General features: G+C 47.3%; 1 protein-coding gene across 1 annotated transcript; it reads left to right on the top strand.

Annotated features, from left to right (window-relative positions):
* The first annotated feature begins 17,449 nt into the window (after nucleotides 1-17,449).
* LOC100273260 (MYB transcription factor) lies at nucleotides 17,450-19,259 on the top strand. The gene is made up of 2 exons (NM_001147702.1): nucleotides 17,450-17,828; nucleotides 17,967-19,259. The coding sequence occupies exons 1-2, from the start codon at nucleotides 17,648-17,650 to the stop codon at nucleotides 18,872-18,874; spliced, it is 1,089 nt and encodes a 362-aa protein (NP_001141174.1). The 5' UTR covers nucleotides 17,450-17,647; the 3' UTR covers nucleotides 18,875-19,259.
* The last annotated feature ends 2,786 nt before the right edge of the window (nucleotides 19,260-22,045 follow it).

Here is a 22,045-nt window from a genome sequence, read left to right as displayed (position 1 = left end):
ATTATTTTAACTTGAGCGAACATAAATATGCTAAATATGCTAAGGTGATGTTTGGTTCGTATATTTGTAACTTAATGAGTCACTGATAATGTTAATTGATGTTTACTTATATACCACACCAGAAAATGACACTAGAAAGAGACAGATCCATTTATAGTGGCTCAAGGGGTTTGTGGGGTCTTCTACAAATACGAAACGAAGGAACCGCTTCGAATCCACAACCAGGTGACTCGGCCATAGCTTTCTTCACTGTACCATGCATTTAGATAAATTTAAGCCCCTTTTTAAAACACAAGAAATTTATAGAAATTATGTAAAAAAATTCACTGAGATCAGTTTATTTTCGTGAGAAACGGCAAAAGAATTCCGTGAAACATAAGCAAGAGTAGCGTAGCGTGTTCAAGTTACGGTCGTCCATGGACTTGTCACCTCATCAGCTGCTGCGACAACGACATCATCCTGACGACCCAACACATGCATGTGCCGCCCGTCGTCGTCGGCGTTGCCCGCGCAAGGTGCGCGCGTAGGCCGGTTACCTACCCTAATGGGCTTAGGCTTAGACGACTCTTGCGATCAAAACCACTTGTTGAGCGACGAAAGGCGCAAGTTGTGGAGAAGACGATCCGTGCTTGCATGCATGGGGGCCGGGATGGAAAATTAAAGGAGGGTGAAGAAACACTCAAATAATGCTGGCGATAGACCCCTGGCCTCTCCGGCCTGCTTTTTATCACCACTGCAATGAGAACGAAAATGGCGGTCGCTTTCGGAGGGGAAGCAAACCAGCAGTACAGATCGAACTGCGGGCAGACCTGGCTAGCTATAGCTGCTGCCATGTGTCGACCGTGGAACGAAACCAAATTATTTTGGTTTTAAAGGTCTCCAGATCATGTCAGATCGACATATAAAGATGTGTACGTTTACGAGCAAGTTGCATCAGATTAGCTAGATCATGCATGCTTTAGAGAATTATTATTGTGTGTACTTCTCCATGTGTACTGATGACGAGCGGGTCCTCAGTCCTCACTGGCGGCGGTGGACTGGCAGCAGGTGCATACGTACACAGCAGGTGGCAGTAGCACTGGCTCTGGCTGTGACACAAATTGTTACTTACACTTTTTTTAATTATCATCACTAGTTAGCAAAACCACCGGTTGATAATCGTCGTTTCAATGATATCCACCTTCACAGCCGCATATATACCATGCATGTACTCGACAGAGGATGATCGTCAGCACTAGAGAGAAGCACCCAACGGATACACCTTCTATAGGCCCTAGTATAGCTAGTTGTAAAAGAGAGATGAGTACGAGGTCGTCGACTAGGTTTAGGATGACCCTCGGCTAGCTATTAGACCATCACATGACTACATCTAGTCAGCTGGTCAGTCGCTTCAATTCAAACACACATACCGATCATCAGTATCTACTAGAGCTACAAGACTCTAGTCTAGATCCGTAAATGTTGTTCAGTATATATGACCATTTAAGAGTCATTCTATCGGACTTATTGATAGATCGAGAGGATTTCTTTTAAAGATCACATAAGACCATCAGCATTCGTCAAATTGTCAAGGTCAGAGTTTGAGGAGCACCTTACCTGCCTGCCATGCTTATATGGACTTCTCATAGGCGTTGGCTTATACATTGATGACTTGTTCATAGACTTTTATGCTATAGTGTTGAGCTCGTTTTGTGGCACTGGGCACGGCCGTACGGTCCTGCTCTGTAGCCGGACAGTCCGGCCCGTGGACGGCCCGCGATTAGGTTAGATCAGGCGGATAAGCCCTTTTCGATAAGTCCCTTTTCCGTATATGTTTATCCATCGAAAACTGTGGATTCTGTTGGGAAATGTCTAGAACGGGTCAATACCTTCCCCATATATATATGAAGGGTACGATTGATTGTGTGCACCATCAATCAAACCAATCAACCCGTTTATCGGCTGCTTTACTTTCTTGCCATAGCAGTAGCTAATAACGTAGCTTTCTTCATCTCAATCTTCACCTCTCTTCGACTCTATGTCGTCTAGAGTCATCTTGGGTGCCTGTCGATCCCAAGACAAACCTTAGGAGTTCTCCTCCCTGGCGGGGTCCCTCCCGGGAGGCCAGATCCAGGTGCCGTTAGCAAACGCCACCGTCCTGCGCACGCGTGGACCATCCGACCACCAGACACGGACCGTTCGGCTTGACGCAGGGAAACCCGCTCCTGCTGTCCACGTCGCGGACCATCCGCGTCGCCACAGAGAGCCCACCGAGCGGAACAACTCCCAGTAATGGGCATCCAGGTCTGTGCCAACACACTTTTTTGGCGACTCCATTGAGGAAACTGAGATTTGATTTACCAGATCGACCCCATATGGTTGGTTCAAATGATAACTTCGATGTCTGCCCTAGCAACATCATTAAGCCGACTACGGATGACCTGTCGGTTGAGGAATATCTGAGGCTGGAAGGTGCCACGAAAAAGATGCAGGTAGAACTCGACGAGCTATTCTTGGCTGGTTTCAAGGATGGCTGAAACCAGAAGCTCATCCGACAGAGGGAATACAACATGGTGAGTCTTCGTCCTGCTACAATCGGGCCCGTTGTAATTAAACCCGACGACATCCAAGCTCTTTGATCTTACATAGAGGAACAACAGGAACAGATGCAACAAATCTTAGGGGCATGAAAGAGGATTATAAGAGGCTAGTGAAAGTCGCCTAGAGGGGGGGTGAATAGGGCGAAACTGAAATTTACAAATATAAACGCAACTACAAGCCGGGGTTAGCGTTAGTAATAAAGAAATGAGTCCGCGAGAGAGGGCGCAAAAACAAATCCCAAGCAAACAAGCAAGTGAGACACGGAGATTTGTTTTACCGAGGTTCGGTTCTTGCAAACCTACTCCCCGTTGAGGAGGCCACAAAGGCCGGGTCTCTTTCAACCCTTCCCTCTCTCAAACGATCCACGGATCGAGTGAGCTTTCTCTTCTCAATCACTTGGAACACCAAGTTCCCACAAGGACCACCACAAGATTGGTGTCTCTTGCCTCAAATTACAAGTGAGTTTGATTGCAAAGAAAGGATCAAGAAAGAAGAAAGCAATCCAAGCGCAAGAGCTCGAAAGAACACAAGCAAATCACTCTCTCTAGTCACTATGGCGTTTTGTGGAATTTGGAGAGGATTTGATCTCTTTGGTGTGTCTAGAATTGAATGCTAGAGCTCTTGTAGTAGTTGGGAAGTGGAAAACTTGGATACCATGAATGGTGGGGTGGTTGGGGTATTTATAGCCCCAACCACCAAAAGTGGCCGTTGGGAGTCTGTCTGCTCGATGGCGCACCGGACAGTCCGGTGCCCCCTGCCACGTCATCACTGCCGTTGGATTCTGACCGTTGAAGCTTCTGACTTGTGGGCCCGCCTGGGTGTCCGGTGCACACCGGACAGGTACTGTTCCTTGTCCGGTGTGCCGGAATGGGCGCGCCTGACATCTGCGCGCGCAGAGCGCGCATTAAATGCGCGGCAGAGAGCCGTTGGCGCGGAGATAGCCGTTGCTCCGGAGTCGCACCGGACAGTCCGGTGCACACCGGACAGTCCGGTGAATTATAGCGGACTAGCCGTTGGAGTTTCCCGAAGCTGGCGAGTTCCTGAGGCCGACCTCCCTTGGCGCACCGGACACTGTCCGGTGTACACCGGACAGTCCGGTGAATTATAGCGGAGTCGCCTCTGGAAATTCCCGAAGGTGGCAAGTTGGCGTTGGGATCCTCTGGCGCACCGGACACTGTCCGGTGTACACCGGACAGTCCGGTGCTTCCAGACCAGAGGGCCTTCGGTTCCCACTTTGCTCTTTTGTTGAATCCAAAACTTGGTCTTTTTATTGGCTGAGTGTGAACCTTTTATACCTGTGTAATCTATACACTTGGGCAAACTTAGTTAGTCCAAAGATTTGTGTTGGGTAATTCAACCACCAAAATTATATAGGAACTAGGTGTAAGCCTAATTCCCTTTCAATCTCCCCCTTTTTGGTGATTGATGCCAACACAAACCAAAGCAAATATAGAAGTGCATAATTGAACTAGTTTGCATAATGTAAGTGTAAAGGTTGCTTGGAATTGAGCCAATATAAATACTTACAAGATATGCATGGATTGTTTCTTTCTTATATAACATTTTGGACCACGCTTGCACCACGAGTTATGTTTTTGCAAATTCTTTTGTAAATCCTTTTCAAGGTTCTTTTGCAAATAGTCAAAGGTAGTGAATAAGAATTTTGCAAAGCATTTTCAAGATTTGAAAGTTTCTCCCCCTTTTTCAAATGCTTTTCCTTTGACTAAACAAAACTCCCCCTAAAAGAGATCCTCCTCTTAGTGTTCAAGAGGGTTTTGATGAATCATTTTTGAAATACTACTTTCTCCCCCTTTTGAACACAATAGGATACCAAATGAAAAATATTCAATACTGAGTTTTTGAAATTTGAAATAGGTGGTGGTGCGGTCCTTTTGCTTTGGGCTCATTTCTCCCCCTTTTTGGCATGAATCGCCAAAAACGGAATCATTAGAGCCCTTAAAGAGTGATCTTCCCCTTTGGTCATAAATAAATGAGTGAAGGTTGTACCAAAGACGAAGTCCTTTTCTTGGTGCTCATGCTTTCTCCCCCAAGAATGGAGAGTGACGTGGAGCGTCGGCGAAGGATGAGTTACGTAGTGGAAGCCTTTGTCTTTGCCGAAGACTCCAATTCCCTTTCAATACACCTATGACTTGGTTTGAAATAGACTTGAAAACACATTAGTCATGGCATATAAAAGAGACATGATCAAAGGTATATAGAAGAGCAATGTGTGCAATCTAGCAAAAGAAATTCCTAGAATCAAGAATATTTAGCTCATGCCTAAGTTTGTTAAAAGATTGTTCATCAAGAGGCTTGGTAAAGATATCGGCTAATTGATCTTTAGTATTAATGTAAGAAATCTCGATATCTCCCTTTTGTTGGTGATCCCTCAAAAAGTGATACCGAATGGCTATGTGCTTAGTGCGGCTATGCTCGACGGGATTGTCGGCCATTTTGATTGCACTCTCATTATCACATAGCAAAGGGACTTTGGTTAATTTGTAACCGTAGTCCCGCAGGGTTTGCCTCATCCAAAGCAATTGCGCGCAACAATGGCCTACGGCAATATACTCGGCCTCGGCGGTGGAAAGAGCAACCGAATTTTGCTTCTTTGAAGCCCAAGACACCAAGGATCTTCCCAAGAACTGGCAAGTCCCCGATGTGCTCTTCCTATTGATTTTGCACCCCGCCCAATCGGCATCCGAATATCCAATTAAATCAAATGTGGATCCCCTAGGATACCAAAGCCCAAACTTAGGAGTATAAGCCAAATATCTCAAGATTCGTTTTACGGCCGTAAGGTGAGCTTCCTTAGGGTCGGCTTGGAATCTTGCACACATGCATACGGAAAGCATAATATCCGGTCGAGATGCACAAAGATAAAGTAATGAACCTATCATCGACCGGTATACCTTTTGATCCACGGACTTACCTCCCGTGTCGAGGTCGAGATGCCCATTGGTTCCCATGGGTGTCTTGATGGGTTTGGCATCCTTCATCCCAAACTTGTTTAGGATATCTTGAGTGTACTTCGTTTGGCTAATGAAGGTGCCCTCTTGGAGTTGCTTCACTTGGAATCCTAGAAAATACTTCAACTCCCCCATCATAGACATCTCGAATTTTTGTGTCATAATCCTACTAAACTCTTCACATGTAGACTCGTTAGTAGACCCAAATATAATATCATCAACATAAATTTGGCATACAAACAAGTCATTCTCAAGTGTTTTAGTAAAGAGTGTAGGATCGGCCTTTCCGACTTTGAAGCCATTAGCAATAAGGAAATCTCTAAGGCATTCATACCATGCTCTTGGGGCTTGCTTGAGCCCATAAAGCGCCTTAGAGAGCTTATAGACATGATTAGGATACTCACTGTCTTCAAAGCCGGGAGGTTGCTCAACATAGACCTCTTCCTTGATAGGTCCATTGAGGAAGGCACTTTTCACATCCATTTGATAGAGCTTAAAGCCATGGTAAGTAGCATAGGCCAATAATATGCGAATTGACTCAAGCCTAGCTACGGGTGCATAGGTTTCACCGAAATCCAAACCTTCGACTTGAGAGTATCCTTTGGTCACAAGTCGAGCTTTGTTCCTTGTCACCACACCATGCTCATCTTGCTTGTTGCGGAAGACCCATTTGGTTCCTACAACATTTTGGTTAGGATGTGGAACTAAATGCCATACCTCATTTCTAGTGAAGTTGTTGAGCTCCTCTTGCATCGCCACCACCCAATCCGAATCTTGAAGTGCTTCCTCTACCCTGTGTGGCTCAATGGAGGAAACAAAAGAGTAATGTTCACAAAAATGAGCAACCCGAGATCGAGTAGTTACCCCCTTATGAATGTCGCCGAGGATGGTGTCGACGGGGTGTTCTCGTTGGATTGCTTGGTGGACTCTTGGGTGTGGCGGCCTTTGCTCTTGCTCATCCTCCTTTTCTTGAACATTTGCATCTCCCCCTTGATCTATGCCGTCATCTTGAGGTGGCTCATTTGATTGATCTCCTTCTTCATCAACTTGAGCCTCATCCTCATTTTGAGTTGGTGGAGATGCTTGCATGGAGGAGGACGGTTGATCTTGTGCTTTTGGAGGCTCTTCGGATTCCTTAGGACACACATCCCCAATGGACATGTTCCTTAGCGCGATGTACGGAGCCTCTTCAATACCTATTTCATCAAGATCAACTTGCTCTACTTGAGAGCCGTTAGTCTCATCAAACACAACGTCACATGAGACTTCAACTAGTCCAGTGGACTTGTTAAAGACCCTATATGCCCTTGTGTTTGAGTCATAACCAAGTAAAAAGCCTTCTACAGTTTTAGGAGCAAATTTAGATTTTCTTCCTCTTTTAACAAGAATAAAGCATTTGCTACCAAAAACTCTAAAATATGAAATGTTGGGCTTTTTACCGGTGAGGAGTTCATATGATGTCTTCTTGAGGATTCGGTGTAGATACAATCGGTTGATGGCGTAGCAGGCGGTGTTGACCGCCTCGGCCCAAAACTGATCCGAAGTTTTGTACTCATCAAGCATGGTCCTTGCCATGTCCAATAGAGTTCTATTCTTCCTCTCCACTACACCATTTTGTTGAGGCGTGTAGGGAGAAGAGAACTCATGCTTGATTCCCTCCTCCTCAAGGAAGCCTTCAATTTGAGAGTTCTTGAACTCCGTCCCGTTATCGCTTCTAATTTTCTTGATCCTTAAGCCGAACTCATTTTGAGCCCGTCTCAAGAATCCCTTTAAGGTCTCTTGGGTTTGAGATTTTTCCTGCAAAAAGAATACCCAAGTGAAGCGAGAATAATCATCCACAATAACAAGACAGTACTTACTCCCGCCGATGCTTATGTAAGCAATCGGGCCGAATAGGTCCATGTGTAAGAGCTCTAGTGGCCTGTCGGTTGTCATGATGTTCTTGTGTGGATGATGAGCTCCAACTTGCTTTCCTGCCTGGCATGCGCTACAAATCCTGTCTTTCTCAAAATGAACATTTGTTAATCCTAAAATGTGTTCTCCCTTTAGAAGCTTATGAAGATTCTTCATTCCAACATGGGCTAGTCGGCGGTGCCAGAGCCAACCCATGTTAGTCTTAGCAATTAAGCATGTGTCGAGTTCAGCTCTATCAAAATCTACTAAGTATAGCTGACCTTCTAACACACCCTTAAATGCTATTGAATCATCACTTCTTCTAAAGACAGTGACACCTACATCAGTGAATAGACAGTTGTAGCCCATTTGACATAATTGAGATACGGAAAGCAAATTGTAATCTAAAGAATCAACAAGAAAAACATTGGAAATGGAATGGTTAGGAGATATAGCAATTTTACCCAAACCTTTGACCAAACCTTGATTTCCATCCCCGAATGTGATCGCTCTTTGGGGATCTTGGTTTTTCTCATATGAGGAGAACATCTTTTTCTCCCCTGTCATGTGGTTTGTGCACCCGCTGTCGAGTATCCAACTTGAGCCCCCGGATGCATAAACCTACAAAACAAGTTTAGTTCTTGACTTTAGGTACCCAAATGGTTTTGGGTCCTTTGGCATTAGACACAAGAACTTTGGGTACCCAAACACAAGTCTTGGAGCCCTTGTGCTTGCCCCCAACATATTTGGCAACTACTTTGCCGGATTTGTTAGTCAAAACATAAGATGCATCAAAAGTTTTAAATGAAATGTTATGATTATTTGATGCATTAGGAGTTTTCTTAGGCAACTTGGCACGGGTTGGTTGCCTAGAGCTAGATGTCTCACCCTTATACATAAATGCATGATTAGGGCCAGAGTGAGACTTCCTAGAATGAATTCTCCTAATTTTGCTCTCAGGATATCCGGCAGGGTACAAAATGTAACCCTCGTTATCCTGAGGCATGGGAGCCTTGCCCTTTACAAAATTGGACAATCTTTTAGGAGGGGCATTAAGTTTGACATTGTCTCCCCTTTGGAATCCAATGCCATCCTTGATGCCCGGGCGTCTCCCATTATAAAGCATGCTACGAGCAAATTTAAATTTCTCATCTTCTAAGTTGTGCTCGGCAATTTTAGCATCTAGTTTTGCTATATGATCATTTTGTTGTTTAATTAAGGACATGTGATCATGAATAGCATTAACATCAATATCTCTACATCTAGTACAAATAGATACATGTTCAACAATAGATGTAGAGGGTTTGCAAGAATTAAGTTCAACAATCTTAGCATGAAGAATATCATTTTTATCTCTAAGATCGGAAATTGTAGTATTGCAAACATCTAGTTCTTTAGCCTTAGTAATTAAATCTTCATTTTCTACTCTAAGGCTAGCAAGAGAAATGTTTAATTCTTCAATCCTAGCAAGCAAGTCATCATTATTATCTCTAGGATTACGAATTGAAACATTACTAACATGTGAATCAACCTTAGCATTTAGACTAGCATTTTCATTCCTAAGGTTGTCAATTATCTCACGGCAAGTGCTTAGCTCACTAGATAACTTTTCACATTTCTCAATTTCAAGAGAATAAGCCTTTTTAACCTTAACATGCTTCTTATTTTCCTTAATAAGGAGGTCCTCTTGGGAATCCAAAAGGTCATCCTTTTCATGAATAGCACTAACCAATTCATTTAATTTTTCTTTTTGAGCTATGTTAAGGTTGGCAAAAAGGGAACGCAAATTATCCTCCTCATCACTAGCATTATCATCACTAGAAGATTCATATTTAGTGGAGGAGTTAGATTTAACCTTCTTCCGTTTGCCGTCCTTTGCCATGAGGCACTTGTGGCCGACGTTGGGGAAGAGGAGTCCCTTGGTGATGGCGATGTTGGCGGCGTCCTCGTCGTCGGAGGAGTCGCTTGAGCTTTCGTCGGAATCCCACTCCCGACAAACATGGGCATCGCCGCCCTTCTTCTTGTAGTATCTCTTCTTCTCCTTTCTTCTCCCCTTCTTGTCGTCGCCTCGGTCACTGTCACTAGATATAGGACATTTAGCAATAAAATGACCGGGCTTACCACATTTGTAGCACACCTTCTTGGAGCGGGACTTGTAGTCTTTCCCCCTCCTTTGTTTGAGGATTTGGCGGAAGCTCTTGATGACGAGCGCCATCTCCTCATTGTCAAGCTTGGAGGCGTCTATTGGTTGTCGACTTGGTGTAGCCTCCTCCTTCTTTTCCTCCGTCGCCTTGAATGCGACGGGTTGAGCTTCGGATGTGGTGGGTTCGTCAAGCTCGTTGATCTTCCTCGAGCCTTCGATCATGCACTCAAAACTTACAAAATGCCCGATAACTTCCTCGGGGGTCATTTTAGTATATCTAGGATTACCACGAATTAATTGAACTTGAGTAGGGTTAAGGAAAATAAGAGATCTTAGAATAACCTTAACCATTTCATGGTCATCCCATTTTACGCTCCCGAGGTTGCGCACTTGGTTCACCAAGGTCTTGAGCCGGTTGTACATGTGTTGTGGCTCCTCCCCTTTGCGAAGCCGGAATCGACCGAGCTCCCCCTCGATCGTTTCCCGCTTGGTGATTTTGGTGAGCTCGTCTTCCTCGTGCGCGGTTTTGAGCACATCCCAAACCTCCTTGGCACTCTTCAACCCTTGCACTTTATTATACTCCTCTCTACTTAAAGAGGCGAGGAGTATCGTTGTTGCTTGAGAGTTGAAGTGCTCGATTTGGGCCACCTCATCCTCATTATAATCCTTATCCCCCACGGACGGTACCTGTGCACCAAACTCAACAACATCCCATATACTTTTGTGGAGTGAGGTTAGATGAAATCGCATTAAATCACTCCACCTAGCATAATCTTCACCATCAAAAGTTGGTGGTTTGCCTAATGGGACGGAAAGTAGAGGTGCATGTTTAGAAATGCGAGGATAGTGTAGGGGGATCTTACTAAACTTCTTACGCTCTTGGCGTTTAGAAGTTACGGAGGGTGCGTCGGAGCCGGAGGTCGATGTTGATGAAGTGTCGGTCTCGTAGTAGACCACTTTCCTCATCCTCTTTTGCTTGTCCCCACTCCGATGCGGCTTGTGGGAAGAAGATTTTTCCTTCTTCTCTTTGTGGTGAGAAGAAGATTTCTTCTCCTTCCCTTTGTTGGAGGAGATCTTCTTCTTCTCCCTCCTCTTGGTGCGGGACTCTTCCGATGAAGTGCTCCCTTGGCTTGTAGTGGGCTTTTCGCCGGTCTCCATCTCCTTCTTGGCGTGATCTCCCGACATCACTTCGAGCGGTTAGGCTCTAATGAAGAACCGGGCTCTGATACCAATTGAAAGTCGCCTAGAGGGGGGGGGGTGAATAGGGCGAAACTGAAATTTACAAATATAAACGCAACTACAAGCCGGGGTTAGCGTTAGTAATAAAGAAATGAGTCCGCGAGAGAGGGCGCAAAAACAAATCCCAAGCAAACAAGCAAGTGAGACACGGAGATTTGTTTTACCGAGGTTCGGTTCTTGCAAACCTACTCCCCGTTGAGGAGGCCACAAAGGCCGGGTCTCTTTCAACCCTTCCCTCTCTCAAACGATCCACGGATCGAGTGAGCTTTCTCTTCTCAATCACTTGGAACACCAAGTTCCCACAAGGACCACCACAAGATTGGTGTCTCTTGCCTCAAATTACAAGTGAGTTTGATTGCAAAGAAAGGATCAAGAAAGAAGAAAGCAATCCAAGCGCAAGAGCTCGAAAGAACACAAGCAAATCACTCTCTCTAGTCACTATGGCGTTTTGTGGAATTTGGAGAGGATTTGATCTCTTTGGTGTGTCTAGAATTGAATGCTAGAGCTCTTGTAGTAGTTGGGAAGTGGAAAACTTGGATACCATGAATGGTGGGGTGGTTGGGGTATTTATAGCCCCAACCACCAAAAGTGGCCGTTGGGAGTCTGTCTGCTCGATGGCGCACCGGACAGTCCGGTGCCCCCTGCCACGTCATCACTGCCGTTGGATTCTGACCGTTGAAGCTTCTGACTTGTGGGCCCGCCTGGGTGTCCGGTGCACACCGGACAGGTACTGTTCCTTGTCCGGTGTGCCGGAATGGGCGCGCCTGACATCTGCGCGCGCAGAGCGCGCATTAAATGCGCGGTAGAGAGCCGTTGGCGCGGAGATAGCCGTTGCTCCGGAGTCGCACCGGACAGTCCGGTCCACACCGGACAGTCCGGTGAATTATAGCGGACTAGCCGTTGGAGTTTCCCGAAGCTGGCGAGTTCCTGAGGCCGACCTCCCTTGGCGCACCGGACACTGTCCGGTGAATTATAGCGGAGTCGCCTCTGGAAATTCCCGAAGGTGGCAAGTTGGCGTTGGGATCCTCTGGCGCACCGGACACTGTCCGGTGGCGCACCGGACACTGTCCGGTGTACACCGGACAGTCCGGTGAATTATAGCGGAGTCGCCTCTGGAAATTCCCGAAGGTGGCAAGTTGGCGTTGGGATCCTCTGGCGCACCGGACACTGTCCGGTGGCGCACCGGACACTGTCCGGTGTACACCGGACAGTCCGGTGCTTCCAGACCAGAGGGCCTTCGGTTCCCACTTTGCTCTTTTGTTGAATCCAAAACTTGGTCTTTTTATTGGCTGAGTGTGAACCTTTTATACCTGTGTAATCTATACACTTGGGCAAACTTAGTTAGTCCAAAGATTTGTGTTGGGTAATTCAACCACCAAAATTATATAGGAACTAGGTGTAAGCCTAATTCCCTTTCAGCTAGCACGTGCGTTTGATAATTCTGATGTTACTAGTTTTCCATCACATGATGCCCAACAAACTAAAAAAAACTACGGGACCCATCGACGGCAAATGGGCATGCCTAATCCTAGCCCCTTTATGGGAAGACGATGGTCTCCTATAACGGCCAGCCACATCCTCCGCCACCTATATGGGAACATCATGTGCCCCTACGCATGGTCGGACAGTCCAGGCCTGAGGCCGGACGGTCCGACCCAGCGACGGTTGGCTCTATCCCCCACGACGAGCCACCAAAAATTGCGCCAGGAACAGTAGAGATGCTTGGACCGTTCGGCTATGCGCACAGACCGTCTGGGCACGTCAACAAACCGTCCGAGTATTACACCGGATCGTCGCGAGAGGGTATGAGGAGCAAAACGTGGAATATTACTAGCAACCCTACTACTAGCCCCCAACTAACACCTCTCTAGCACCCATGGCCCCTCAAGGACGTGGGATAATCCCACCCACACATGGGTATGAACCCTTTTCGGCCCCCAGAAGGTTGGAAAGGTCTAACATGCAATATGGAGTAGTACCTAGAGGCAACATTAATACCCCACATAACCCAAACTCATGGGCAAGAGACATACATTGATTTTTAATTTGCATCTCTTTAACACTTTAGCACATATCAACTAAAACACTATGTGTTGGGCATCTAATCATCAAAACATTTATAGAAATGACACAGCCTTTCAGACGCTCGCAGGCAGAAGGGCCAACCGGCCAGACGGGCGCGGTGTCAAGAGGCTAGGGGGGCGCCGTCGGGGTTAGTTAGTTGGCCTATTTTATCTAACAATTTGTTAGCTTGCTAACTATTATCTTTAGGTGTTCAAACAAGCCTTAACTATCTTAATATGGTTTGCTTATTTTTCTTATGCATCATGATATGACCTTTTATCTATACCACTATATAATCCACCAGTTTAAATTTTGCAAAACTCATCCAAACAAATCACCCTCACAACCATAACTTTCACTAAATCCACAAAAAATTGCACACAGACTTAACTCATCATCAAAACCAACGATTCATGTCGTTGGATAACATCTTCTCCTATACTCACTCCAATGTAATAGACAATACTTCGTTCATAAATATATGACACCGTTGACTTTAAAAAAAAAACTTTGACCACCCGTCTTATTCAAAAAATAATAATTTATCATTTATTTTTTGTGATTTTTTATCACTTAAGGTAGTTTGTGCTTGACTTAAAAATCTACATTTTAAATAAATATTTTGAATAAAACGAGTGATCAAAGTTTTCGAAAAAAGTCAACGGTATCATATATTTGTGAATGGAGGTAATATTATTTGGATCATTCCTTATCCCTCTCCCCCCGGGAGCTATGACCCCACCACCCCGAGCTTGCCCCCTCTCCTGTGACCATGTCGCCCCTCTCTGTCTCCTCATTGGCGCCCATAGTCGTTAACCCCTCATCTCCTCTCTCTTTCGCGTGATCGTAGCGTTGGCACAGACTATATGCTAGTTTGACTACGTTTTCAATTACATTCACGCATGCTCAAGAACTTCTCTCCAGAACATAGTTAGAGAGTATGATCTGTTGTACAGAAAATTCAGTCAAGAAGCATACTAATGGCGTAGCCGCAAAACAACCACTTCGAACGACACGTTAGGTGAATCAAATGGATTGTTTGACCAGCCGCCACGGCTCGATGCCATCCATGCAACTGTGGCAACATCATTGTCAAACTATTCATCAATCTAGCTAAATCTTTGAATTATTTCTTTTACCAGCATATGCTTGCATGCCTGACGGTTAGGTCAAGAATCATTAGGTTCTACGAGTATTTTATTGATTACCCGGGAAACCTGCACAAGCATTCCTACCTAATCTTTGCTTACTTCCCAGGGAGCTGTCTCCAAAGCTTAGTGTTTCATTGGCTTTTTTAGAGAGGAAAAAAAAACGGAACTGCAAAAAGCTACATGCTTTGCTAGCAGAAGTCTCCCTGATTAACTGGTTATTCTTTCATTGAAGTAGACTATCGGGCTCGGGCAGATGAATTTAGTCCAAATTGGTAAATTACTCCCTATGATTTTTTAATTTGTACTAGTAGAAAATTAAGAGCTTAAAGCCTGCATATTAGGATATAATTTTTACAGCAAGTTTTGTTTATCAATCGCCAATGCTAGTGACGGTATCTTAAAAAAACCGTCACTAGAAATCATATTTCTACATAAGGTTCGTTAAAAAAACCGCCACTAGAAATCGATTTCTAGAGGCGGTTTTTTAAGAAATAGTCTCTAAAAATCATTTTTATACTTAATATTTTGAGTTTTTTAGACGACCTCGGATGATAAAACTCTTAAAATAAAAGTTGTAAATCTTGAAAAGTTATAGAACTTTTTAGTTGACAACTTTTTATTTGAAATCATCTTGGCTCTCAAAAATTGCATCCGAGTTTGTCAAATTCAAAATGCAAATTTTGCAAATAAAAGTTGTGGAACTTCAAAAGCTATTCAACTTTGTAGTCGATAACTTTTTTTGTTTGAGTTGCTTTAGGGCTTTAAATAGTCAATTTACACTTAGTTGGTTATAATGTGTGGACAATAAAACTACAGTTTAAACGTAAGGGTTATAGGTGGAGTGATAGAAAGAGATTTGTTTGAGGATGTGAGGTCTCATGGGTTTGATTCCCAACTGTTGGGCAGCATCTAAATTTTCCTTGAAAAATACCGCGAGCGGGCAGGCAGAGTCATCCTTAATAAAATTATATATTTTTTTTTGCTATTTCTAAGCCATTTTTATGTTTTCTTTAGAGAACACACCAATAGTTTAGAAATAAATAAATAAATAAAATGTGATCCTATAACAGTCATGTACGTTTCAGTATTGGACTGGACCTTATCACAAAGAATAATATATATAGAGACTGAAAAATACATAAAACGATAAAAATGGTATACACTGAACGGTGAATCGCCAGATAACTCGTATACACTGAACGGTGGACCACCCGACGCTGAGAGTATTTTAATCGTTTCTCGGCAACGAGCTCAGGGAAGGTGTTTTTCGGACCTTCAGCATTCCGAAGCCTAGGAGAGTTTTTCACGGATCGAGCTTGTCACAAAAAACGATCTAGTACCATGAAGGGCTACTGTTGGGGGTCTGCTTCGTCGCCGAAGGTCCCATAAGAAGAAACACCTTCGAAAGATTGACACAAAGCCGAAGCTCCCAATCAGAAGGCTTCGGAGTACATTTCCAAAGGCACCGACTTAAAGATGAAATGACCAATCGGCCCATGATAATTTGTATTATGATTGTAGACCTTTGTAAAGGGCATGAATGTAATTTCCCACAGGCTGCGTCGTGTGCCTATAAATAGATGAACAGTACCCCTATACTGTTCAAGCTATCATGTAATTGCTCGCGTGCCACACTTGGATTTTTGCCTTCTATCAAGTCGAAGGTATAAATGTAATTAATTATTATATTTAATATTCAAGTTTATATAATGATAACATATGAACAACATTATATGTCTATTCATATTACCTTTCATGTTTCATATGTTTCATCTTTCATTATCTTATAACCGTGATGATGAAGGTACGTTCTTCATGACTTTCGTCCGAAGATCGTTATATTATAAGGGAAATAATGCTTCGAATGGCGAAGGACTTTAACATTTTATACTTTATGTTGCCTTGTTATTGATTCATAGCATTTGAAAACAAGTCCCCAACATGGTTAATAAAACTACAGTTTAAACGTAAGACGTGTTATAGGTGGAGTGATAGAAAAAACTTTGTGTGAGGATGTGAGGTCTTATGTGTTTGATTCCTAACTGTTGGGTAGCATCTAAATTTTCCTTGAAAAATGCCACGAGCGGTCTGGCAGAGTCATCCTTAATAAATTTTTTTTGCTATTTCTAAGCCATTTTATGTTTTCTTTAGATAACACACCAATAGTTTAGAAATAAATAAATAAAATGTGATCGTATAACAGTCATGTACGTTCCAGTATTGGACTGGACCTTATCACAAAGAATAATATATATAGAGACTGAAAAATACATAAGTCGAGGAATATTGTTTGGCATGTCTGTAGTTTTCGTGGTTTGTTTATTTCAGTGATCGAGAGCAAAAGGAAGGAGGTGGTTCACCTCCCAGCAGGGATGTGTACGTCCAACAAACAATTCGCGCGCCCATCTCTCCGTGTCACTTCCCGCTCTCTCGTCTAATCCCAATAGTGCAAGGGTGACAAATTGTTCAGTCAAACACGCTTCATGTAGCGAAGAATCTAAGGGGTGGTGGGCAGTGCTATTTCAACAAAACCTTTTTGGTGTGTAGCTGCACTAGCACTACTACGCTTGGCCTTCTTCCTCTTTACCTCCTCCAAGGCTTGGCAGCTGATCCTAAGTCCAAGCACTAAAGCAGCTAAGGTAGCCACCAAACCGGTCTGTCCTACATGTCCTCAGAGCTTACGACTTATGATCAGCATCAGCTTCCCTCTAACCAGGCAGCATCCGTGCGACTAGTGTTGGAAATTGGGCTGGATCGGACCAGCCAGGCTCGTTCAGGTCCATCGTGTTTCGAGCCAAACGGGCTCAGGCCATGAAGGCCTAACAAACTTTTGGGTTGTGATATGTCAGCCCAAAGAGTAGAGACCCTAAAGCACGATGTGTCTTTGTTGGGCTGTCCAGACTATATATTTAAATCACATAAAGTCCAAATATTCTAATCACATAAAGTTCATAGCTTACTAAATTAAATATATTAAACAATGTGAGCATCATTTGACCACATAAAGTTCAAATATTATAACCGCATAAAGTCAATAACTTACTAAATTAAAGAAATTAAACAATATAGATTTGATTGGGCCGTGTCGGCCCAAGCTCGGCCCATGCGTGTGGGCCTTGTCAAGGGCCAGAATTTAAGGCCTGGCTCAAGCCTATCTTCGGTTCGTGATAGTCCGGTTCCATATTATTTCGTGCTTCACTGTGCTTCGGCTTCTGTTATAGGCCGTGCTCGTGCTGTTTCAAAAAGTCCGGTCCATATTCACAGCACTACCTGCGACCCTGCATACATATATCACTATTCGGATTTACTGCACTGAATATGGGCTACATATATATCATTGCCACAAGTCATTATAAAAGGGAAGCCACCAAGAAGCTAAGTTCTCTCTGTCTTTGCATGCAGCTAGGTCCCTCCTCTCAACTCTGCTTCTTCTTCTTCCAACTGATCATCTCCTACCTTTTCTTTTCCAATCCCTAAACCTACACACAGCTTTACGGTAGCTGCTAGTGCTAGTGCATGGCCATATATATGCATCTATAAGTAGATAGGTTGCACCCTCCAAGGGGTTCATATCATCCAAGGTGCATGCCAGGAGACAGGCCACAATAATGTCCCAGAGGAAAGGCGCCATGGCGGCTGCAGTGACGGCCAGCAAGCATCGCGAGGACCAGGAGGCGATGATGGTGGAGCTCAGGAGAGGCCCCTGGACGCTCGAGGAAGACAACCTCCTCATGAACTACATTGCTTGCCACGGCGAGGGCCGCTGGAATCTCCTCGCCCGCTGCTCCGGTGAGTACGTAGTGTAGTCCGACTATTCCATTTCGCCGGCGGTTTCTATGTATTACTTACTTGCATCTCGATCAGTCTCGACTAATTAAGCTATCGATGATCGATCTCGTCTTGATGTGCTATCCATGCTTGAATTAGGGTTGAAGAGGACCGGCAAGAGCTGCCGGCTCAGGTGGCTCAACTACCTGAAGCCCGACATCAAGCGCGGCAACCTGACGCCTGAGGAGCAGCTGCTCATCCTCGAGCTCCACTCCAAGTGGGGGAACAGGTGGTCGAGGATAGCGCAGCACCTGCCGGGGCGCACCGACAACGAGATCAAGAACTACTGGCGGACGCGCGTGCAGAAGCAGGCGCGGCAGCTGCGGGTGGACGCCAACAGCGCCGTCTTCCGCGACGCCGTCCGCTGCTACTGGATGCCGCGCCTGCTGGAGAAGATGGCCGCGCACCACCACGGCGACGGCGAGCTGCCGCCGCCACTGCACCCCTCGCACAACATCGCCGGCACGGCCTCCTCGCGCTCGCCGCCGGCCCACGGCAGCCAGCAGGAGGACCCGAGTAGTAGCGCGCCGGCGGCCAGCGGCCACTACCTGCAGCAGGTCGACCCGAGCCCGAGCACGTCGACGACGTCCGGGTCGACGACCTCGGCCGCGCTCCCGCCGGTGCCCTGCTTCTCCGAATCCGAACTAAGGTGGGTCGTGGACCAGTACGGCGCCGCTTACGGTTACACCGACGACCTCGACCTCGACGGCGGCGCCGGCGTGGTCGACGACGACTCGGCTGCCGCCGCCGCGCTGGACAGCCTCGGGCTGGACGGGCTGGACCTGGGGCCGGCCGACGGCGGCGTGTACTCGGACGCGACGCTGCTGGACTACCTCAACGCCACGTGCGCCGGCGGCACCACCGTGATGACAATGATGGGCGGCGTCCACGGCGCCGCGGGCGGTGGCGACGGCGACTACGGTCCGTCGCCGTGGCGGACGGACGAGCTCGGCCAGACGGCGAGGAAGCTCGGCGATCCTCAGCATCAATGGAGAGGAGGTATCTAGAAGCAATCGAGAGAGCTAGGTGAGCTAGCTCGCTCGCTCGCTGCTAAAGCCTAGCTAGCTACAAGGATGGTGGATGATGCTGATGATGGGCGCAGGTTGCTTCTTGCGACGTCTCACTCTCAGCTCCCCCTCCCTCTCTCCCAAGCGATGATCGAGATGTCACGCCAGTTATTAATTGGGATTAGCGGCGATCCAAAGTCGATCTTATTAGGTGACGTTCCCATCGATCGATCGATCGAGACATCTCTGCTGTTAATTTGTTCGATCGATCGTGGTTTGTGTAGCGCAGATGTAGTAGTTTGATGGTTGCGTGCTGTCACTTTTATTTATTAGTGGCGCGTATGATCAATTATTCACGTACATATACATATTTGTTATTCCTCCCATTCTTTTTTTTTCTTTTACAGTTTCGTTCATGCGCTCTGCTTCGTCCGTTATTTTTGTTGATTAAAAAAATTGAAAGGTCGTGTAGGGGTTTTTATCGACAATCATGAGAGATCGTTGTCCCCAAGTGATCGATCGATCGATGGTGGGTTGCGTACAGATGGGTGGACTGGGATGGATACGTGCGTGAGCGATCGGGATGCTCGCCAGGCAAAGTCGGCAAACACGACGTGTCGCTTCGAGGTCGATCGGTTATTCTCTCCGGATCCGTATGGTTGCCATGTATAAATTATACAGCTGGTGGCAACTGCTTTTTGGAGGGATGGAAATTATGGAATGATCCATCAAGCTCACTCGCTGCATAGTAGAATAAAGGGGCTTCATTTCTTTCTTTTTTTGATCTTTAGTTTCTAACAAAAGAGCAGCGGAGCGTTTTTTCAATCTTCAGATGGGAATATACTCCAAATATTTGGAATATCTCTGTTCCCTAAAACGATCGGACACAAGCACTCTCCTCCACCTTTTCTTCTCACTCATATCGCTTGTCGGCGTGCACGGGAAGCTTCTTGTAGAAGGGGTGATGGGTACTGTGCACCGCTTGGCACGGGCGCACTGTTTGCCAACAACCTGGTCAGACGCGCCGTCTGCTGGGTGACCCTGACGTCGTCTGCCGGCAGATTGGACAGGACGCATTAAATACTGAGAGGGCGCGTCGCCCGTCAGCGTGGTGGCAGGCGGCGCGTCCTCTCCGTAATAAATGCAAAGACTGCACAGCCGCATGGGTCTTACGTCAGGCTCGGCCCGTTGGCTTACGTTACGGGCCACAAGCCATGTGGCCGCTGCGGGTTTCCGCCTGAGCGGGGAGCGTAGGGCAAGTCCTGGACACGTGTCGGCACCGGACCTTTGCTTGTGCCGGGGTCCTCTCCGTCCCGGGTCCCTACCAAGGCCCGGACCTCACTCGGGGGGACCCGACATGTCTCCTCGGGAGCTCCGGGCTCGTACTCACAGGGGTCCGGTGTTCCTCTGCGGAGTTCCGGACCCAACGGTGCTTCCTGGGACGTATTATCCTTCCTCGCCACGTGGTGCCCTTAGTCCTGCCCATGTGGTGGGATCGGGTGCCGCTCTCTGTGTGACCTGGAGGTGTCGTATGGGTGCAGCGCCTTCATACTGTAGAAGAGGGTACCCTTGATTCAGGGTACCGACAGTGGCCCCCGGACCCGCCTCAGAGGAGGATGTGAGTCTGCAGTTGGGGCCAGAGTCTGATTTGTGGTTGGCATGCTGCACCTGCGCGCCTGTTGATGTAATTACTGCCGGCCCGCCTATGGTCATGTCGTTTGCCACGCCTATTCCCACGGCTGACTGGCCCGTGACCTCCGTACTTAATGTTACTGTTGGGCCATGTGCGGGGTGCCTCGAGTCGCTGCACTGGTTCTGAAAAACTTATCTTTTCAGACTTCCGTGACGGCCCCGAGAAGACGTGGCATTGGCGCAAGCGGCGGTGCGATTTTTCTGCACCCGGTAACCGGCGCGCCGGTTGCATGACATGTGGGCCTGGGCCCCGTGTTGGACCGCCGATTGCAGCGGAGCTGAGGGGGCGCTCAACCGCGGGGCGGTTGTACGCTTCTTGCGTGGCGGTTCGCCTTTTTGACCGCTAGTTACGGCGAAGATGAAGGGGCGCTTAACCGTGGGGTGGTTGCATGCCCCTCGTGCGGCGGTTTGCCTTCCTGACCGCTGGTTGCCCCGAAAAATGGAGGGGCGCATAACCGTGGGGTAGTTGCACGCCCTTCTTTGGGTCAGTCTGTATGACATGTGGGGCCTAGCCCCCGTGTCATAAGGTGGGAACCTTGGTGCACGTCGGGGGAGACTTCGCCCGTGACGCTTCGGGGGCGCAAGTGGGGAGATCTGCCTTTAAAAAGGGGTCGATCTCCCGGTCAGCAAACATGCCTCGCTCCTCTTGCGACCATCGCGCCCTTCCGCCTTCTGGGCCTCCAGATGGGGTGCGCCGGTGTTCTCTGGAGGGATCCGCGTCAAGGTCGTCCCTTCCGGCGACCTCACCGCTGGAGAGCTCGCGCTCATGGTGGTGCCGCTGATCTTGTCTTCTTCTTGCTGCTGTTGGAGGAGCGCAATCCCGTTGGGGTTGGCGCACTTCCATCATCATTCAGCTTCAAGGATTTTCATCACACAGTCCGATCGCAACCTCTGGCCGGTGGTAATCCATAAGGATGACCACCAGCCTTGTGGTGGAGAGAAGCGAGCCGGGCTGCGGCCTCCCACCTGCCCTCAGCTTCAAGGATGTTCATCATCCGTGCTGGGGAGGAGGGCGAGCCGAGTCGGGGCTCCGCCTTCCACGTGGGCTGGCGGCCCGCTTCTTCCTCCAGCATTCGGGGGGAGAAGGGTGTTTGCCAGCCTCGCGAAGGAGGCTAACTCCAGGTATGCGGGGCCAACTGTCTGAGGCGCCGTCAGCTACCGCGTGTCTGGCTCCTCGGCCTGGGTGGCTTTGATGCCGCCTCCGGCGCTGCCTCCTGCCGCTTGGACGGGGCGTGGCTGTCCGTCCACCGCACGGGCGATGGTCATGCCGTGCGTGGGTCTACCACATCCACGGCTTCTCCCATGCCACCCGCCGCACCGAGGGGTCGTACAAGACGTCGTACGCCGCGGGGCGGCGGCGACGTTCTTGGATGGTCTTGTCCTCACTCCCACAGTGGGGACGGGAGCGAGGACCTTTTCGTGCGTGCTGGGGCAGCCGCCGCCCATCGGTGCAGAGGCGGTCGCTGCCGCTGGAGAGGC

This window comes from Zea mays, chromosome 8 (genome assembly GCF_902167145.1).
Source record: "Zea mays cultivar B73 chromosome 8, Zm-B73-REFERENCE-NAM-5.0, whole genome shotgun sequence".
Taxonomy (NCBI): Eukaryota; Viridiplantae; Streptophyta; class Magnoliopsida; order Poales; family Poaceae; genus Zea; species Zea mays.
This window is presented reverse-complemented; position numbering and strand designations above follow the sequence as displayed.

Coding starts and splice junctions, on each gene's coding strand:
- LOC100273260 (NM_001147702.1), top strand. CDS start 17,648: ATGTCCCAGAGGAAAGGCGCCATGGCGGCTGCAGTGACGGCCAGCAAG. Junction 17,829..17,966: donor TCTCCTCGCCCGCTGCTCCG/GTGAGTACGTAG, acceptor TGCTTGAATTAG/GGTTGAAGAGGACCGGCAAG.